The 18,899-nt window shown below is 33.0% G+C and overlaps 2 protein-coding genes across 2 annotated transcripts; one reads left to right on the forward strand and one right to left on the reverse strand.

The window, feature by feature from the left end:
• The first annotated feature begins 8,793 nt into the window (after positions 1 to 8,793).
• LOC123654554 lies at positions 8,794 to 9,771 on the forward strand. The gene has a single exon (XM_045590456.1). It carries the CDS (start codon positions 8,794 to 8,796, stop codon positions 9,769 to 9,771), a length of 978 nt encoding a protein of 325 aa, XP_045446412.1.
• Positions 9,772 to 9,785: 14 nt separating this feature from the next.
• LOC123654565 (scm-like with four MBT domains protein 2) lies at positions 9,786 to 15,556 on the reverse strand. Its single transcript, XM_045590466.1, has 4 exons — positions 15,422 to 15,556; positions 14,413 to 15,248; positions 12,238 to 12,413; positions 9,786 to 10,665 (listed from the first exon to the last, which is right to left on the reverse strand). Exons 1-4 carry the CDS (start codon positions 15,554 to 15,556, stop codon positions 9,854 to 9,856), a joined length of 1,959 nt encoding a protein of 652 aa, XP_045446422.1. The 3' UTR covers positions 9,786 to 9,853.
• Between the last annotated feature and the right edge of the window lie 3,343 nt (positions 15,557 to 18,899).

The raw sequence follows: 18,899 nt of genomic DNA on the forward strand, positions 1-18,899 counted from the left end.
CAAAAAGGCGACCTGGGATGTTATTTTGGCTGTCGGATGTCGCCATTACCGACTTGCAGTTTTCCAACTTAAATTCGCATGGTTTAATACATTTATTCGCATTTTTTCCAAAAGTGTAATGATACCAACAAACTGGAAACTTCTGATGGTTGGATTGTGATCTGGTACTGCTTGTATCGCGAGTTTGACTACGATGACGTCTAGGTCCTGATCTTCTTGTATAACTATATGTATTAAGTGCGTTAACTTGCATGGACAGCTCATCGATCTGTTTAGCCATGGATTCTAATACGGGTTGAGACGTAGACGTCGACGCAACTTGTAGTGTACGTGGTACAATCTCATGCAAACTGTCAGCCAAATCAGCAAGAGATTGTAGATCTAATGTTTTCTGGGCCGCAATAATGGGTTGAAGTGCTATAGGTAGGCGACTAATCCAAATCGTTTTTGTAAAGTCGTCTGGAATTGAAGGTCCTGCTAAGCGCTGTAGATGACGTAAGAAATTGCTAGGTCGACGGTCACCCAGTTTCTCATGAATGAGTAGCTGCTTGACTTCTTTCTCGCGAGACGCAGATATTCGTTTAATTAATTCGGATTTTAATAATTCGTACTTGCCTGTTTTTGGGGGTGACACAATTATATCTTTAACTTCAGCAGCATATCTTTGTTCCAAAGTAGAAATAACATAGTAAAATTTAGTATCGTCATCTTTGATACCAGATAATGTGAAATTTCCTTCCAGCTGTGAGAACCAAACTGTAGGTTCTTCGGCCCAAAATGGAGGTGGTTTTACGCCGATACGAAAAACGTCAGTTTCTGTAGGTTCGACATTTTTTCTTTCCATTTTGTATAAAGTTTAAATGCTTACTTTTTAGTCCGTTCCTATTTTTCAATACGGGGTCACCAGTGTAGTGGCAATTAAGTCTTGTTATTATTTATCGATTAAATAAAAATCTTATATAAATCCACTATCTTTTATTCTTCAGTAAGTTAAGAATTACAGAATGACAATTAAATTAAATAATTCTAGTGACATGTCAAATTTCTTCTTCTATATAAAATAATTATATAAATCAACATGAAGGTTTTAATTTAAAGACTGTATATAAAAATAAGGTTTGTGTGTACGCCACACATACACTAAAAATGGATATACAAGACAATATCCAGACAACAGCTCAAATGGCGACTTTGTGGTTTATTTAGAACATTTAGATAGAGAAATTAAACTTGGCAATATGAATCCTTTAAACCTCTCCAAATATTTCAAAAATATCAAGGGGGTTCATGAGAGAGCAAGGATTAATTCAAATAAAATTAAAATATCTTTCAAACAGGCAGCTTTAGCGAACGACTTTTTGAAATCTAGATGCTTATTAGAGCATAATTTAAGAGCATACATACCTGCATCCTCTGTGGAAAGGGTAGGGGTTATTAGATATATTCCGAAAGAAATAGGAAACAAGGAATTATTTGAAAAAATTTGCTGTGATAGAGACGTTGTTGGAATACGTAGATTCATGAAACGCGAAAAAGGTAATTTAATCCCATTATCAAGCATATCAATAACATTTTCAGGTACTTCTCTACCTGAATATATTTTATTAGACGGATGGAGATATAAAGTACATACTTATATCCCTCCGGTATTACAATGTTTTAAATGCCTAAAGTTCAATCACTCAGCTAAAATATGTCGTAATGAACAGGTTTGTTCTAAATGCTCTGAAAATCATTCATATAAAGATTGTATTTCTGAAACGTTAAAGTGTACTAATTGCTCTGGAAATCATCTAGCTATTTCAAAAGATTGTCCAATAAAAGCAGCTAGAATATTAAAACATAGGCAATCTTATGCAATGGCTACTATAAATAAAGATTTTGTAAACTTTCCAGCTCTTCCTAAGAGTAGCATACAGAAATACACAGGAAAAGTTGACAGTAATAAAAATATAGAATTAGCTCATGTACCAACAAAAACAGATAACTTTAATATCTCAGATATTGTAAATAATACAAAAGTCATGAATTCGATAGTAAAAACATTAGTAGCATTAGGAAATTCTGAATCAATTAAGACCACATCTCATATTAAGGAAATTTTTATTAAAAACTTATCTGAATAATGGATAGTTTAAAACTAGTACAACATAATATACAAAGTATTAATAATAAAAAACCTTTGTTACAAACACTTTTATTTGATAATGAAATAGATATATGTTTATTAAATGAAACATGGTTAAAAAGTTCCCAGTCACACTTTCACATGCCTGGGTATGATTTTATTTTTAAAAATGCTGAAAATAAACATGGTGGTGTAGCCTTTTTAATTAAAAGTTCTATAAAATATGTCCAACTTTCAACTCCAAATTTCCAAGATGTTCAAACGATTGCTATTTCTGTTGATACAAAAGTCGGTCCTCTAACTATTCTATGTGTATATTGTCCACCTAAAAATAAAATTAATATTTCTAAATTAAAAAATATTATAACCAGTCTCCCTAAACCATACATAATATCAGGTGATTTCAATGCGTATCATGTAGCATTTGGATGCACTTTAACTAAAACTAGAGGTAAAAATCTATATGATTTAATAGATGATCTAAATTTGTGTATTCTTAATACTGGTAGTGCCACTACTGTACGTAGGCCAAATGACAACATATCTGCCATTGATGTTACTTTAGTTAGTCCAGAGTTAGCACCCATTTGCGACTGGTATGTGGGTGAGGATCCATTAGGTAGCTATCATTACCCTACATTTACTAATATAATTGCATCTCCAAATACTTATGACTTTAATAAAAATGTAAATAAATATATGTATAATAAGGCTAATTGGGAAAAATACTATTTTCTCTCAGAAAGTCATTTCATTAATTTTAAGATAACCAATGAAGATCCTGTAGGATCTTACAACAAATTTTGTAATATCCTAAATAATTTAAAAGAGGAATGTGTTCCCAAATTGAAATATTACACAAAAAAGAGAGATAATAAAGCCCCTTCCCCTTGGTGGAACGACATTTGTGCAAAGGCTGTAAATGATTGTAAATCAGCTTTATGTAATTACCGACGGAACTTAAATATGGAAAATTATCTTAACTATAAAAAAATGGAAGCTACGAAAAAGAGGATTATTAAAGAAGAAAAAAGGAAAAGTTGGAAAAATTTATGCACTTCATTTAATAGATACACTCCCATTAGCAATATATGGAATTTTATAAAAAGATTTAATCGCATAAAAATAGGTTCTAACAGTAGAAATGATAGTTTTATACCAGACTTTTTTGACAAATATACAAAGACTGGAGTTGAAAATGATACTTGTTTAGATAATTTATTTGATAAAACAAAAGAAGATAAAAATAATGAATTTCTTCTAAAACAATTTAGTTGGGATGAATTTAATAGTGCTTTACTGTCAAGGAAAGATTCGACACCTGGTTTGGATGATTTTCCATATTTAATGATTAAAAAGTTACATAAAGTAGCACAATTAGTTCTTCTAAATATATACAATCTTTTATGGTCTTTTCAAATTGTTCCTGAATCGTGGAAAACACAATGTATTCTTCCAATTTTAAAAAATAATAAACCAATTCAAGATCATAACTCTTATCGTCCTATCTCTCTCACTTCTTGCGTAGGGAAAATATTTGAACACATGATTAAAGTAAGGTTGGATTATTTTGTAGAAACAAATTCTTTATTACCTGATTATCAACTAGGTTTCAGAAAAGGTAAAAGTGCAGTTGAAGGCTTCGTTTCATTCATTGCTGACATCAAAAATTCTATCTTTGCTCACTCTAATGCAATATGTGTATTTCTGGATGTTGAGGGTGCATATGATAATGTAAACCTGTTTCAATTGATCAGAGTTTTGAGTGAATTAAAAATACCTGGAAAGTTATTAAGATGGATATTCAACTTTTTTTATAATCGCACAGTATATGTTAAATTCAATAATATTATACATGGGCCTAAGTATGCACATAAAGGATTAATGCAAGGTGCTATCTTATCACCAATTTTATACAATCTCTACACGTCTCAGATCCAAAATAATGTAAGAGAAAATAATGTAAATATCCTACAATATGCAGATGACTTAGTCATGTATTCTATTAATCAAAATATAAATATAGCTAAATGTAGTATAAACCAAGGTCTTAGTCAATTGCAAACTTTTTACCATAATAAACTTAAATTAAATATTAATTCTACCAAAAGTTCTGTTATGTTATTCGGAAAATCAAATTGTAATGTTCAAGTTACATATAACAATGAAAACATCCCTATTGTAAAGGAACAAAAATTCCTTGGTGTAATTATAGATAATAAACTTAAGTTTAATAGCCATATTGATTGTATATGTAAAAGAGCTTATAAAAGAATCAATATATTAAGATATTTAGCAGGAGTTTTTTGGGGTGCTGATGCAAAGATTCTAAGTATTTTATATAAAAGCATAGTAAGAAGCCACTTTGACTATAGTTGTATTGCCTATATAAATGCTAGACCATCTCTGCTAAAAAAACTAGATATTATTCAAAATAGGGCATTAAGAATAATTACGGGAGCTATGAAATCTACACCAATTAACTCAATGGAAATTGAAACAGGTATCCCTCCTCTAATATTAAGACGCTTGATGTTAGCTCAGAAATTTTGTCTAAAAATGCTTGCAATAAACTCTTCTTTACCTGTTAGGAAGTTAACGTTAGTAGAAGAATTATCGAGTTGTATAGTGTCTTCTACAAATATTATTAACGCTCAATCAATAAATTCTGCAATGCTTCCGCAAATGTCAGCTATTTTACATTTAACGATAAATATCTCAAAATCTGTCTATTCTAGCTCTCTATGGCCTGTTTATGGATATAAATTTGAAAGCATTTGGGAAAAAAAATTTACAATTATTCTCGATATCAATAGTAAAACAGAACTGCTTAGAATATTATATCATAAAAAAGATTTTTATAAAATTTATACGGATGGATCCAAAAGTACCCAAGAAGTTAAAGCAGCTTATTTCGACAGTAATTTAGGATGTACAAAATGTATTTTACTAAACAACAATTGTTCAATTTTTACTGCAGAATGTTACGCAATTTATATGGCATTATTATATGTAAATTCCAGTAGTAATGTTAGAAATGTTATTATTATTAGCGATAGCAAAAGCGCTTTATTAGCTATAGACAGTTGTAAATTAACCTTTAAAACAAATTATTTAGTATTTAAGATTAGAAATTTACTGTACAATTTAAATGCGAGAAATGTTTACGTTGAGCTAGCCTGGGTACCCTCCCACAGAGGAATATCTGGTAATGAAAAAGCTGATCAAGCTGCAAAAAGTGGATATGATGAGGACCATAGAGATGTTGTTAAAACACCTTTCTCAGATTACTTTCCAATCATCAAAGACGGAATTAATATACTTTGGAGAGATTATTGGACCATAACAAAACAGAATAAAGGACAATGGTACGCTAAAATTCAAAAAGACTTCAATACTAAGCCCTGGTATAACATCATCAGCTGTGAATCAAGAAAATTTATCTCCATAATTAATAGAATGAGATTTGGACATTGTCTAATTCCCTCTCATCTTTTCAAATTAAAAATTATTCAAGATCCTAAATGTACTAAATGCAGTGAGCCATACGCCGATATAAACCACATTATTTTTAAATGCGAGTCATTGAAGTTGCATAGATTAATCCTGGCTTCGGATATAGATAAAATTTGCTCAGAAAATAAAATAAATACTCCCCGCCGCCCAGAAGAAATACTAGCCAACCCAAGATTTTTTAAACCATTATTCAAGTTTATATGTTCGACAATAGAGAAGATATAATAAGGAAAAAAAAATCTGAAATGTAGAAGTTTTTGTTTATAATTATATACATAATAAAATAGTAAAAATTTGTACAGTTTAGAGCGAAGGACTCGAATCCAGCTCTCAATAAATTATAAAAAAAAAAAAAAAACAGTACGATTTGATTTTGATTTTAGGTTGACTACTTTTATTATTCATAATAAGACACTATTGATAAAGAGAATATTCGCTTTTTAAAGAAGTTTTATTTTGTTTTTTAATATACCTACTTTTTCTTTATCTAAACATTAATAGCCTAGTGGTTTGGACTGTGGCTTCCTATTTGGGCGGTCGCAGTTCTATACCGGGCTTGGACCTCTGACTTTTCGATGTTAAGTGCGTTTATGTAATTAAATAACACTTGCTTCAACGGTGAAGGAAAATATCGTGAGGAAACTTGCACACCTGAGAGTTCCCAATTAAGTTCTCGAAGGTATGTGAAGGCCGTCAATTCGCATTGGGCCAGCGTGATAGACTATGGCATGTAACCCTATTCTGAGACGAGACCTGCGATAAGTAGTGAGCCATTGATAGGTTGTTGATGATGCTAATGATCTTTATCTAAAAATCTTTTTTAATTGTTTTAATAATCGTTCAATCTTAGCGTACAGTGCAAATTTCATCAAGAGCGGTTCAGTGGTTATAAAGAAATGGGTCATAATGTTACACGGAGTCTTTTTTCATTGTAACTTTTGTTACATCAGTTTGCCTTTTCAATTCACTCTTGGATGTTTCTAAAAACACAAAATTATCTAATTATTTATTGTGTTAGGTGTAATTCATGTGTATTAAATACTAAAAGTGTGCGCGCCATAAAAATAAAGCAGCTAATTGGTGTAAGTTTGTTTATCAACACTAAACTATACTGTGCTAGAACATGTCCACTGATTTTTTATTTTACGCATCGGCCTACCAGTGACAGTTAATTGCGAAGTTGCCACATCTACTACATGGCTCACTACAGGAGATAAAGTCGGATATATCCGCATGTATTGGGCTGAGATCAAACTAATCGCAAATATTACGATAGGGTCCATCAAGTAACAACGCATCGTCATTCGTCATGTTCGTTTTTTAGCCTACCAAATTAGATGGATCTAATTATTACTTGAGTTTGAAGATTCCTTATCCCTAGCGCATCATAATCTACCGAAATAATCTTCAAATTGAAGCTAGAAACGATAAAAATATCAGCTCAAATAGTAAACGTGTTTTGATAGATTATTACCATTATCGTACGCCGCTGTCCCTTTTCATTTTTGTATAAGTTTCTTGGTGTACGCGCACAACTGTGTTGCCAACCCCAAAAAACTAAAAAACATAAGCTCACCAATAAAAAAACAGGAGAGAGAATAGAAATAAAATAGAAATAGAACAGAAATAAATAGAAATAGAATAGAAATACAATAGAAATAGAATAGAAATAGAATAGATATAGAATATAAATAGAATATCGGTTAAATCCAAAATAAATGATTGCTACTAAAAGGCACAAAAAGGCATATAAAGAAATTAACAACAATATGTGTGATTTTAAGAAGGGTAATGAGTCTGTAAATACTAAAAATGAGGCAATTGAGGATGAAAGTGGAAAATAATGTTACTTTGATTTTTGTTTTTTATTATATTGATATCAATAAAATATATACAATGTATGTGAGTCCTGATAACTAAAATAATTATTTTAATTATACGAGGAAAGTATAAAATTTGCCTTTTATACTTTACCTACTGTTTTCTCCTTTTTTTTATTGGTGAGCTGCTGTTTTTTTGTTTCTTGGGGTTGGCAACACAGTTGTGCGCGTACACCTTTTTTATAGCTTCAAATAGATTAATTACATTAAATATTTGACATAATAACTTAATAATTTTACTATGTAAGAAAGAGTTGCTATAATATTTTGTAAGGATTGTACTCATTACATTAAATTCTAACGTAGGTACTACTTTAGCAGCTGATATTATTTGAGAATTTATCATCGGCTTTAGCTAGCGGGAGTGACGACGTTCACTCCACTGGACACTGTACACAATAACACTAATCTATTGTATACATTTTGCCCGCCAGAAAATGAGCTATGTCTGTGGTCCGGGATCGTACTCTATTTCTATATGCACTGTTAGTCTGTTAGAATATTTTAAGTAAAAACTATTTACTATTTTGCAAGATATCAAAAAAGAATACATTATGACATTATTATTTTCTTAAGTGACAGGCTTATTATTGTTATAAATTTTTATGTTCACATAACAAAGAATTGAAATTGTTTTATGCTTGTTTTTCATGGGTTTACAGTGACTTATAAATTACTAGCTGACCTGGCAAACTTCGTATCGCCTTATTTTTTTTCTTAAATATAATAATTACATATATCAAAACAAAATATACCCTATCTTTCAAGTTGGATCAAACTGCACACGGTGTGAAAATTTGATTAAAATCGGTTAAGTAGTTTGAGAGTTCATCGCGGACAAACATTGTGACACGAGATTTATATATATATATTAAGATAGTATAACATTTATTGTGCCTACTTTACTATCCTACTTAATATTTTTTATTAAAATGGGTATGTCTAATTTATATTATATTGTAGTATAATTATCTTTAATCTAAAGCACAAGATTTCCATTTTAATTTGTAAATAGTTTGTACATTTGTTCAAGCGAACCTAGAAATTAATGTAGCAAAATAAGTGAAACTACCAAAACATATGACATAAGATGATCTTCAAAAGGTGTTTAAAAACTTTAACTTCAGATTTCAAATTTAAACTTGAATGAAATTCACGTCACATTACATTTTAGAAAATCAAACAAGTGATGTCAGAAAGAGTTACAGCAGTTGCATAAATACATATCATAAAATTCTACTGTCACAGGAATGCAAGTCAGATATAAACATGCTTTCTGATAAAATGTTATCGAGGGTGAATAAAAATGTCCATGACGAAATACCAGTAAAAGATGGCAGCACTAATCATTTGGTACATAACAAAATTCATGATTCTGGACGAGGGGATATAAAGAAGTCAAATACCGAGAACCCCTTTGACGAAATAGAAATGACAATACTTATGAAAATATCTCAAGAACTCCAAACAGACAATAATTCCTCTAGTAGTCTAGATTCTAATATTAAACTCTTTAAAACGACAGTAAATCAAATATTGGACAATTTTTACAGTAATATGCAAGACTTCGAAGTTTATAGGAAAAAGTTTAATGAAATACTGGAGAAGAACAAAGGGGATTCAGTTGTTGAGATGGAAGACTTTATTAAAGAAATGATACAACATATAGGTTCGTCAGAATCGTCTGTCTCTGGCAGCAAATTCACTGAAGGAAAAGATGTTGACGAGAATTCATTTATTTGCCAAACAAATGCCGATTTAAATAAAGAGAGGCTACCGAATAGTCTAAATTCTACTATTGAAGCTTTTAGAAATGAAAATTATTTGACTGATTCAACATTTGGTCAAAATAGTTCGAAATTTAGTACTGGTGACAAAAAGGAGCATTTTTTAAACATTTTTCTTGAGAACGGTACTCGTTATGTTGAGATAAAAATGAATGATCGAAGTATTTTTTCTGAAATAAATATAAGGGGTCAATGTCTAGAGAGAATAAAAGAACCGTTAGCCTCAGCCGAAAATTTAAAGAAATTAGAAGCGAAAAAGTTAGAATTGGAAAATCACGCGAAAGAACAAGAACGAAGTATAAAGTATAGAGAAATTCCAGTAAAAAATTCAAACGGTAAGAATAATATACACCTAGATGAGAATTTTCGCAAAGGTGACAAAGACGGCTGTCAAAAATTTTTTATATTCAGATTTTGTAACTACATTTGCCGAAAAATTCGTAAAAATGCATTCGGATAAATAAAACTATTATAAAATATATTACACATTTATTTAAATAAACTCATAGAGGACTAGATAACATAATAAAGGAACAACATTATCACGTTTCACCGCTCTCGTTAAAATTATCATAATACCACCTAACCAGACTGACGTGCTTGCAGAGCTGCAAAGCAAATTCTTTCTTCATGTGCAAGAAACGTGTTATCACATCTAGGTCTAACATTATAAACGCCTCGCCGTCGACTTCTTCCTGTTTCATTTTGTCAGCTATTAATTTGCAATCTTCAGTATTACTGAGATACTCGTGGACATCGTCGATAGACCACTCCGCAGGGTTCCGTGACAGTTTTTTTTTAATCCAGGCCATTTCTGTGTCGAACACGATATTATTGGACGGCAGAGGGTCGTCTGTGCTGAACTTTAGTTTCTTCAGTTCCGGCTTCTCGCCGTCTGAAACATCGGAAATGTTTTTTGCGTCCCTCGAATTGCAACTGCTCGCATTCGTCTCGTTCTCGGTGTCGCTTTCCACGTGTGTCCGTTTGGTCGCGCAGGAGTTGCCGTAGATCGTTTCAACGTCCTTTTTATTCCAATGTGATTCCTTCATTTGTAGTGCAAAATTGGGTAGCTTTGCGCCTCGCGTTTTCATCTCCATCTTGGGGTAGTTGCTCTTGGCCTCCCGCTTTTTCTTCGAGGCGCGCTTGTAGTCGTAGCTGTCGGGCGACGTGGGGCGTGTTCCGGGCTCGGAGGGCGGTACGGAGCCAGCGCTGTGCTCACTCTCTACAGACTCTCCATCTCTGTTCTCTGTCTCCTGTAGCGGTTGCTCCTTCTCCCTTTTTTCCGGAACCTTTTTCTTTTTTCTTTTACCGTTCACGCTACCCTTCGGTCTACGGCGACGTTCTGTACCATTATCTAAAAAAGAAAATGAATATAAATTATTAATACTTATATTTTAATTTATATGATAGAGTTCAATATTATTTTAATTTTGTTTTTAATATTATCACATCTTTGTTAATTTTATTTTCTTATTTTATTTTTATTTTTTATTTATGAAGAAAGCATCACAAATCTTGTAATTAATTACACATATGATTCTTACAAACTAGATACTTCATAAGCCAATTAAGTTTTCACTAATTACTTCAAACAAATATTAGTTTTTTTTTTAGCACAACACTATATACGATACAAAAATTACAGTAACAATATCCTGTGACAATCACAGTTCATTTTAATTGCTTGATGACAGTTTTAAATATATTAGGTTTTAAATGAAAAATGTCTAGCATATTATAATTATTATTATACAGTCTATAGTACGGACGCGGAGCACGAAGAATTTCGTACAATGACCTTTTTGCCTACTGCCAGTGGTTCTCAAAATTTTTATATAAAGTAGGAAGCTTTAAAAAATCGATAGAGTTTAGAATTTGGGATGTCTTAGAACTCGTTTTTTGCACACTAAACTAAATCTACGCTGTCTATCTGTGGATCGGACTAGGCACAGAATAAAATATTTTTTTGTTTAATCGTAGAAAAGAATCGAAATCGAACTCATATATGTATAGATATATATATATATATATATATATATATATATATATATATATATATATATATATATATATATAAGTTAGTATATGTATATATTACTATGTGTACAATTTGGTGGCTGTACTTTGTATATGCAAAAAAAATCTTAGATCTGTTGCTGTGTAAAAAAAGACACAAATCAACACACATTCGCATTTAATATATGTTAACTTTTGAGTTAAATTAAAAATGAAAAACGATGAATCTTGTGACTTAAATTTGGTAAAAAAAAAAGTAAAAAGGTTGACAATCTGTGAATACGGCTGTCACTAGACCTGTGTGAGCGCAACGGCAATATGTTTATACGCGAGCGACAAAGACAAAAGATGAGGGGTCAATGTATGAATTTCTTCGTGCTCCGCGTCCGTACTATACAGGCTCTAATGACAAATCGAATATTGATTTTATTTATAAATAAATAAATATCTAATAACATATACACACTGTCGTCTGTTCCTATGGTAAGCAACTTAATGCTCGTGTTAGAGGTAACAGTCGACTGTTATAACTATTTTTTTTTTGACAGATATACACAGAAATAATACATATATAAATACCAATATTACACCCAGACTCAGGCGGGAATGGAACCCGCAACCCGCGGAACAGAAATCAGGGCCACTACAAACTGCGGCGACGAGCTTATCAGTAGTTTCTTAGTATACTATAACTTTTGACACTGTTAAAAAAATGTTTCAGGCATAATAAGTATTAGTTCTCAAGTGGAGTGTATATTTGCGTTAGGTAAAAACAGTCCGTGTATAAATATGGCCTGCTGAATTTTTAACCGACTTCAAAAAAGAATAGATACATTTTTGCTGGGTGTAACTTTTGATTACGATGATTCATTTTATTTGAAGGATTATTTAGTTAAAGTTCAATACTAACGAAATGTAGATTTTTCAACTTGCTGGCAGTTGTGTGGACACTGGTCTGGGTATTCAATGGGACCAAACAGAGTCGGACAGGCCTGCAGCTTCACGCACACATCTCTACAGAATGACTCCACTTGGTCCGCTGTTGTCACTATTGGGACATAGGCGTGGTATGGTCTCGTTTTCAATCTGGAATAATACATGAATTAATAAATAATTATGTTATATTATGTTCTCAACATCGGAATGGTGTATTAAGATAAACACACTAGGGGCCATCGGTCCTGCAACATACGTGACTAGCCCACTGCCTCTTAAACTTACTGATTTAACTAATTATTATTATTAATTTGACTAAAGATTATTTTTATTAGTCTTATTTCCGATCCTATCTTTGAGAGAGACTCAGCATAGCCCATTTCATAGCACGCTGTGTGACCTTAAACTTGTGGATGTAATGTCAATATCCGATTCCTTTCATGTGAGTATATATGTTACGCCAGACAGCATGAGTCAGATGTACTTCGGTATGTACGACAGGGTGTTGTTTCCCGACCCTTTTCATTGGAAGACGTCTTGTTCACTATCGTGGGATGGATGGGGCATCAATGTCAATGGACTCGCGCATCTCCACTTTGCCCATGACAATGTTAATGACAGAATAGTTACAGGACCTGCAGAAAATGTTTTTTAGCCTCAGTACTACTTCAAGTCAAGATGGACTCAAGATGAACATGAAAAAGACCAAGGTCATATTCAATGACCGCGTCACTCTCAAACCAATCTATGTCGAAGATTTACGCCCTAGAAGTTGTCTTGGAGAATATCTACCTCAGGCAAACATTTCAGTTGGCTAGAGACGAATTCGAAGGTGCAATTATAGAACGAACGCAACTGGGCTGGGCAGCGTTTGGAAAGCTACATCACATCTTTGGGACATCCTTGCCAAAATGCCTTAAGATGTTCAACCAATGCGTTTTATCAGTCATGGCGGAAGCGAAACGTAGAACTCAACGGGGAAACTAGTCCACTGTCTGCACGTCACTCAGAGAGCTATGGAGAGGTCTATGCTCGGGATCTCACTAAAGGACAAGGTCCAAAATGACTTTCCGGCTTTAAACGAATGTAACTGACACAGTTTAGAAGTGTAGCAATCTGAAGTGGCAGTGAGATGGTCATATATTCCGTAGAACCGATGTTCGGTGGAGGAAGAAGTTTCTCGCCATGGCTTAGCAAACACAATGTTATATGCCCTCAAGTCGAGGGACCGACGACTTGAAGTGGGTTGCTGGTAATGACTGGATGGCAAAAGTGGTTGATCGGATCTTGTGGCGTATCCTAGGGGAGGCTTACGTCAAGCAGTAGACTGTGATAGGCTGATGATTATGACGATAATGAAGATGATAAAAGAACCTGAGATGATAAAGGTTCACCTGAGTTTAGTCTACAGGTAAAGTTAAAGTGCTACGCTCATAAAAAAAAGAATCTTTTATTAAATTTACCAGATCCGCATCCGAAAAAAAATCCACATTAATTTATGCAGATGCGGATTCAAAAAAATAAATCAATGTTGATGATCTGCATTTGCGGATGCGGAGGTGAATATTCGCAACAACCCTGGTAAGTAATAGTAGTAATAAATTAAAGAAAAATCTACCTAAACATGAGAAAATATTGCAGTTAAATATAAAATTACATTTTAATTTTATTACTAACATAGTATGTAAGAAATGTTGTTTACTAACCAAAATTAGTCACTGGTTACTTAAATAAAGAATATTATATTTAAAAAAAATACTAGACTTTTGTACTATTAGTGATTATCTAACCTTTATGTAGCTTAGCAAAAATTCTGTATATATAAAAATTAATGTTTATCTGTATGTCCTTCATAGAATCGTAAACTATGCGTTTGATCATGTCATGATCTTCAGCAAAGTGTTGTTCATGAGCTCACAAAGGTTTCTGAGTTGGTACGACCAAAAAAAAGCGTAGCAACGCGCGCAGGGTACAGCTAGTTCTGTATAAGTCATTAGCTAATAATCACTTAATTTAATTGAATTTTAACTTTTAAATAACATTGTTTTTTTAAGTACATTATATTTGACTAAAATTATTATATATTTTTTTCAAAACTTAAAATTACGTTGTTTTGGTACATTTATTAAAAAAAAGTTATATTACTCACTTTGCTCGTAGCATTTCTAGCCTCATGCCTTCCTCTGGCGGTCCTTCCGTCTCCCAATCCTTCAGTAACTTTGCCGGTTTGTACGAGGCCGATATTATTTTATTCAATACTTCCTTTAGTACTAGTAGTAATGGTCCAGGACCAACATGTTTTGGTAATTGGGACAATTTATTTCGAGTTATCGACGGTCCCGCGTAACATTTGTAGTTGAAATATATTCTATCACACCATTCTTCACTAGTTTTCAGGTCCTCTTTAATTGTTTTCAGCTCTTCTACTGGTTTAGGAAGCTCTTTTGGTTTTGTGTCGGGTATGTGCAGTTTATTACTGTCGTAATTATTACTGTCACACCATCCCACAGGGCCACTTTCTTGGGAACACCGATATTTCTGCCCGATTGGTAGTAGTTCTACATGTAACATATGTTTTACTATGTCATTTAGAGGATTTGCATCCTTTAACTTCATGTTTACTTCGATGCCCTTTAAAAGGTCTTTGTTGCCAAAACAGTGTTCAGGTGCTGGGATTGACGCAGTCATAGATAAATATTCTTCCCAATCAAATGGTCCTTCTTTCCAAACTTTGGGTGGCCTAAGTTCTAATTTATTCCGATGCGCCCAACCCATTGGATATATGTAAGGATGCATGTTATCACACATCCAGGCCATTTTTGTACCTTCATAATCATCTATGTGATCGTCGATTACAACCGAAAAATATAAATTATTAAAGATTTTTGTGACAGTTGCTGGACAGAACGCTTTCATGTCTACTGGACTTAGCGCTTCCACTTTCATGCCCACTGCGAAATTGTGCGCTTCTGATGTTGGGTTATGCTGTTGAGGAATAAATAATGCGTTTAATATCAAAACCAAAGATACTATAGTTTAAAAATGTATAGCTAAACTCAAACTTTGAGAACGACTAGTAACGAAACATTTATTTTATTAAAACACGGGGTGCTAAGAAAATAACAACTCTAACACAAAAAAAACTTCAGTATATATGCTTGGAAAAAATCAGCCGGCGTCGGTTTTCTGATAGATTCCTCAGCGCTCTGCCTCAACTGAGCGCTAAGTGTTACAGGAGAATTTACGCCAAGTTCCCGACTGTGCAAAGAATACGTCTTTCTAGGTTTTGACATTATACATACAAACATAACAAAACTCTACAAACGATTTTACAATTGGTTGATGACAATAATAAAAAATAACTAAAGTATATGATTTATAAATTAAGTATTGTTAAAATATTTTGAAAATGTGTTTGTTTCATTATTAAAATATATACGGGATTGCGAATATTCTCATTGACACAATAATGATAAATAATAGTTCAAAAAAACTAAAAACCACGCTATCAGCTTTAAATCAACCAACCTAACAAGAAAAATCATTTAATCCTGACCTAATCCTAATTAGGATAATGGATAATAAACTTATCAAATTAGTGTATTGTCATCGGTCCTCGATATTTCTAAGTTTAAATGAAAATCTGAACTTTTGAAGTGGGTCAAAATGAAGTCCAAAAGAGTCGGTTACAAACATACAGGTGAAGCTAATAAAAAGCGTGTAAAAACTGAAATACTATAGGCGGCCATGACGGGTGAAACGCACACCTACAGAGCGTAACGTACATAGACGTTAATTATCTAACTACTAGGTAATCCGCTAAGTTTTGCGCTCGTATTTGTATAATTAGGGACTAGACACCACTTGGAACTTTGCACTAAACACATCATCTAAGCATTCATCTTGGAATTATTTTTTTCCAGGAATAATCGAAAACAATATAATAGAAAACAGGGATTCGTCATAGACGTTATAACCGCTGCCACCGCCATCCCCTTCTTCGAGCACTTTGACGCGTATTTAGAAGACGATCAGAATAATAAAATATTACTATTTAACAACGTTTCTTGCGAAAATAACATTTCTTAGGTTATTATCTATAATCATATACGTATATCAAACTAACATTTTTGAAAATTCCCGCCATCGACCTCATCACCAGAAAATCAATTCATTTTTATATTTAAAATAATCGAACAGCTAAGGCATACAATTACTCGGTTCAAGTTACGAGTATGTTGATGATCAACATTTGTGGTGCTTTTGTGGCGCTGACATTACTACATTTACCCTAATTGTATATAAACATTACATCGCCGAAGCTTATATTTTTATTATCTATACGTACAATATTTAATAATAAAATAATATTTTGTAATATTAAAATAAGCGCTGTTTACTAAATATACATTTGGGGAGATGATATACACGGTAAATATACCAAAATGACATTTTTTTACAATTTTTTTCTGTCTGTCTGTCTGTTTGTTACGGCTGATCTCTGAAACGGCTGGACTGATTTTGACGGGACATTCACTGGGAGAGAGCTGATGTACGCTTCAGCCTGTAATATCCCACTACTAGGCATAGGCCTCTTTCCCCATGTAGAAGAAGGAGTGAGTAACGATCGCTATCAGGCGTAGATCATAAAAATCAGGACCGACGGCTTAACATGCTCTCCGAGACACGGTGGGGAGACCCACAAGGACTGCACAAACACCCAGACCACGGCAAACACCTGTATAGCCAATACAATTTTTTTATATCACTAGGTCGGCAAACAAGCGTACGGCTCACCTGATGGTAAGAGATTACCGTAGCCTATAGACGCCTGCAACACCACAAGCATCGCAAGCGCGTTGCCGACCCAATCTCCAATCCCCCCAGGAGCTCTGGTCACCTTACTCACCAACAGGAACACGATACTGCTTGAAAACAGTATTATTTAGCTGTGATCTTCTGTAAGGTGTCTGTTTGTCATGTGCGGGGATCGAACCCGCAACCGCCAGCGCAACAGGCACAATCCATAACTGTGACCGTTGCGCCAACGCGGCATCGATAGCTGTTGTAGTAAGAAGTAATTTAGGCTGCTTTTATTTTAGAAATTAATTTTTTTTTTACTCTGCTAACTGAACAAAAACTTTTTTGTTAAATTTCAGGCGGCCGAAATCGCGGGCACAGCTAGTACTAAAAAGAAACAGTCTAATTATAAATAAGGTCTTATAATGTTTAACCACTTCAAAAATAGTAGTTTATGCAACTTTCATATAATGAAGGGTATTAAAACACGAGTGTGAGTTTATGAAACGAGCGCAGCGAGTTTCATAATAGTAACGAGTGTTATATGCAGTTGCATACACTACTTTATCTTCACTAATGCAATTAATCAAACAACAAGAGTAAAAGCTGACAATAGTTTATTTATAATAATTGTTCAAATTCGTGATATCAATATTGTTGTAGGTACTTAGTGTGGACTTGAGCATAGAATATTTAGCCCACATAGAAGATGGCTTGAATTTGTCGGAGAGGTCTTTGAGATACGCAAGAATGACATTTTCAGAAAATGATGTAGTTTTCTTTTCGATCTTCCATGCCAAAAAGTTATTATATTCTTTTTCATATCGATACCTCGGGACTCAAAGGGCGTAACCGTTTGGCGAAATTGACTTTTTAATGCAGCCCTACTTATTTTTTTCTCCTCTATCGATCTGTATATTTAAAGTCTTCCTATTTGCCAAAAAGTGACCTATTTTTTGTAGAAAATAAAACATATTTTTTCAGTTTTTGTGTCGTAACAGCAATCATTTTTAATAATCATAAACGTGATGGGAGTAAACGACACCGTAGATGATACGAATATTCTTACGTGGTGCTTAAGCCCGAACATAACCATTTCTAAAGAATCAACTTACCAGATACACCCTTAAACATTTATGTACTCTAAAATAAAATGACACATACGTCTAACAATTATCCCTTAATTGGTCAACCATATCTACCTATATATTATGTGATTGCGAGAGCTTTGCTTGTGATTGTGATTTCTTGATTAAGGGTCATTAATGTTTAAGTTAAACGTTATAGTGTGATAATATTTTTAACCAAATTTAATATTTCTAGTTTTGTAAGTGCAGGTACCTAAGTTTTGGTCATTTTATTAAATGTATGTGTAATGTTAATGGTTCCACAGTCTATTATTGACTAAAATTGTTTAAATAATATGTAACGCAGGTGACGCAAAAAATATTGAATTTATCATTGTCTCTGAATCCTATTCAGAAATTTATTTTGTTTATGCACTTATTTTTCTCATTGTAAGATAGATTTTTAATAGTAGCAGTTGTTTTATTAGCCTCACAGATTATTTGTTTATAATCAATATGTTTGTCAAACATTCGTTATTCAAGGATGGTCAAATTTTAATGAGTCTGCTGTTTTAGTAGGTAGGAATACTTAAGATTACCTAATAACTTTTACCAAAAGACTTCATAAATAATATATAATTGATCTCAAGAGTTCCTTGTATTTTCTATACATTTTAAACAGAAGATTAGACATTAGCGCAAAATTTTGTAGCGATACCTAAGTACTTGCAATTTCAGTACAATTTAGTTTTAATCGTTCATTCTGCTT

The sequence above is a fragment of the Melitaea cinxia genome, chromosome 1 (genome assembly GCF_905220565.1).
Source record: "Melitaea cinxia chromosome 1, ilMelCinx1.1, whole genome shotgun sequence".
NCBI lineage: Eukaryota > Metazoa > Arthropoda > Insecta > Lepidoptera > Nymphalidae > Melitaea > Melitaea cinxia.

Bases quoted from the DNA above. Each gene is read 5' to 3' on its own strand.
- LOC123654554 (XM_045590456.1), top strand. From the start codon at position 8,794: ATGCTTTCTGATAAAATGTTATCGAGGGTGAATAAAAATGTCCATGAC.
- LOC123654565 (XM_045590466.1), bottom strand. From the start codon at position 15,556: ATGTCAAAACCTAGAAAGACGTATTCTTTGCACAGTCGGGAACTTGGC. The intron at 12,414-14,412 runs GTGAGTAATATA...GTATTATTCCAG, and splicing joins CTAGAAATGCTACGAGCAAA to ATTGAAAACGAGACCATACC. The intron at 10,666-12,237 runs GTTAGTATTGAA...TTTCTTTTTTAG, and splicing joins AGTTGAAAAATCTACATTTC to ATAATGGTACAGAACGTCGC.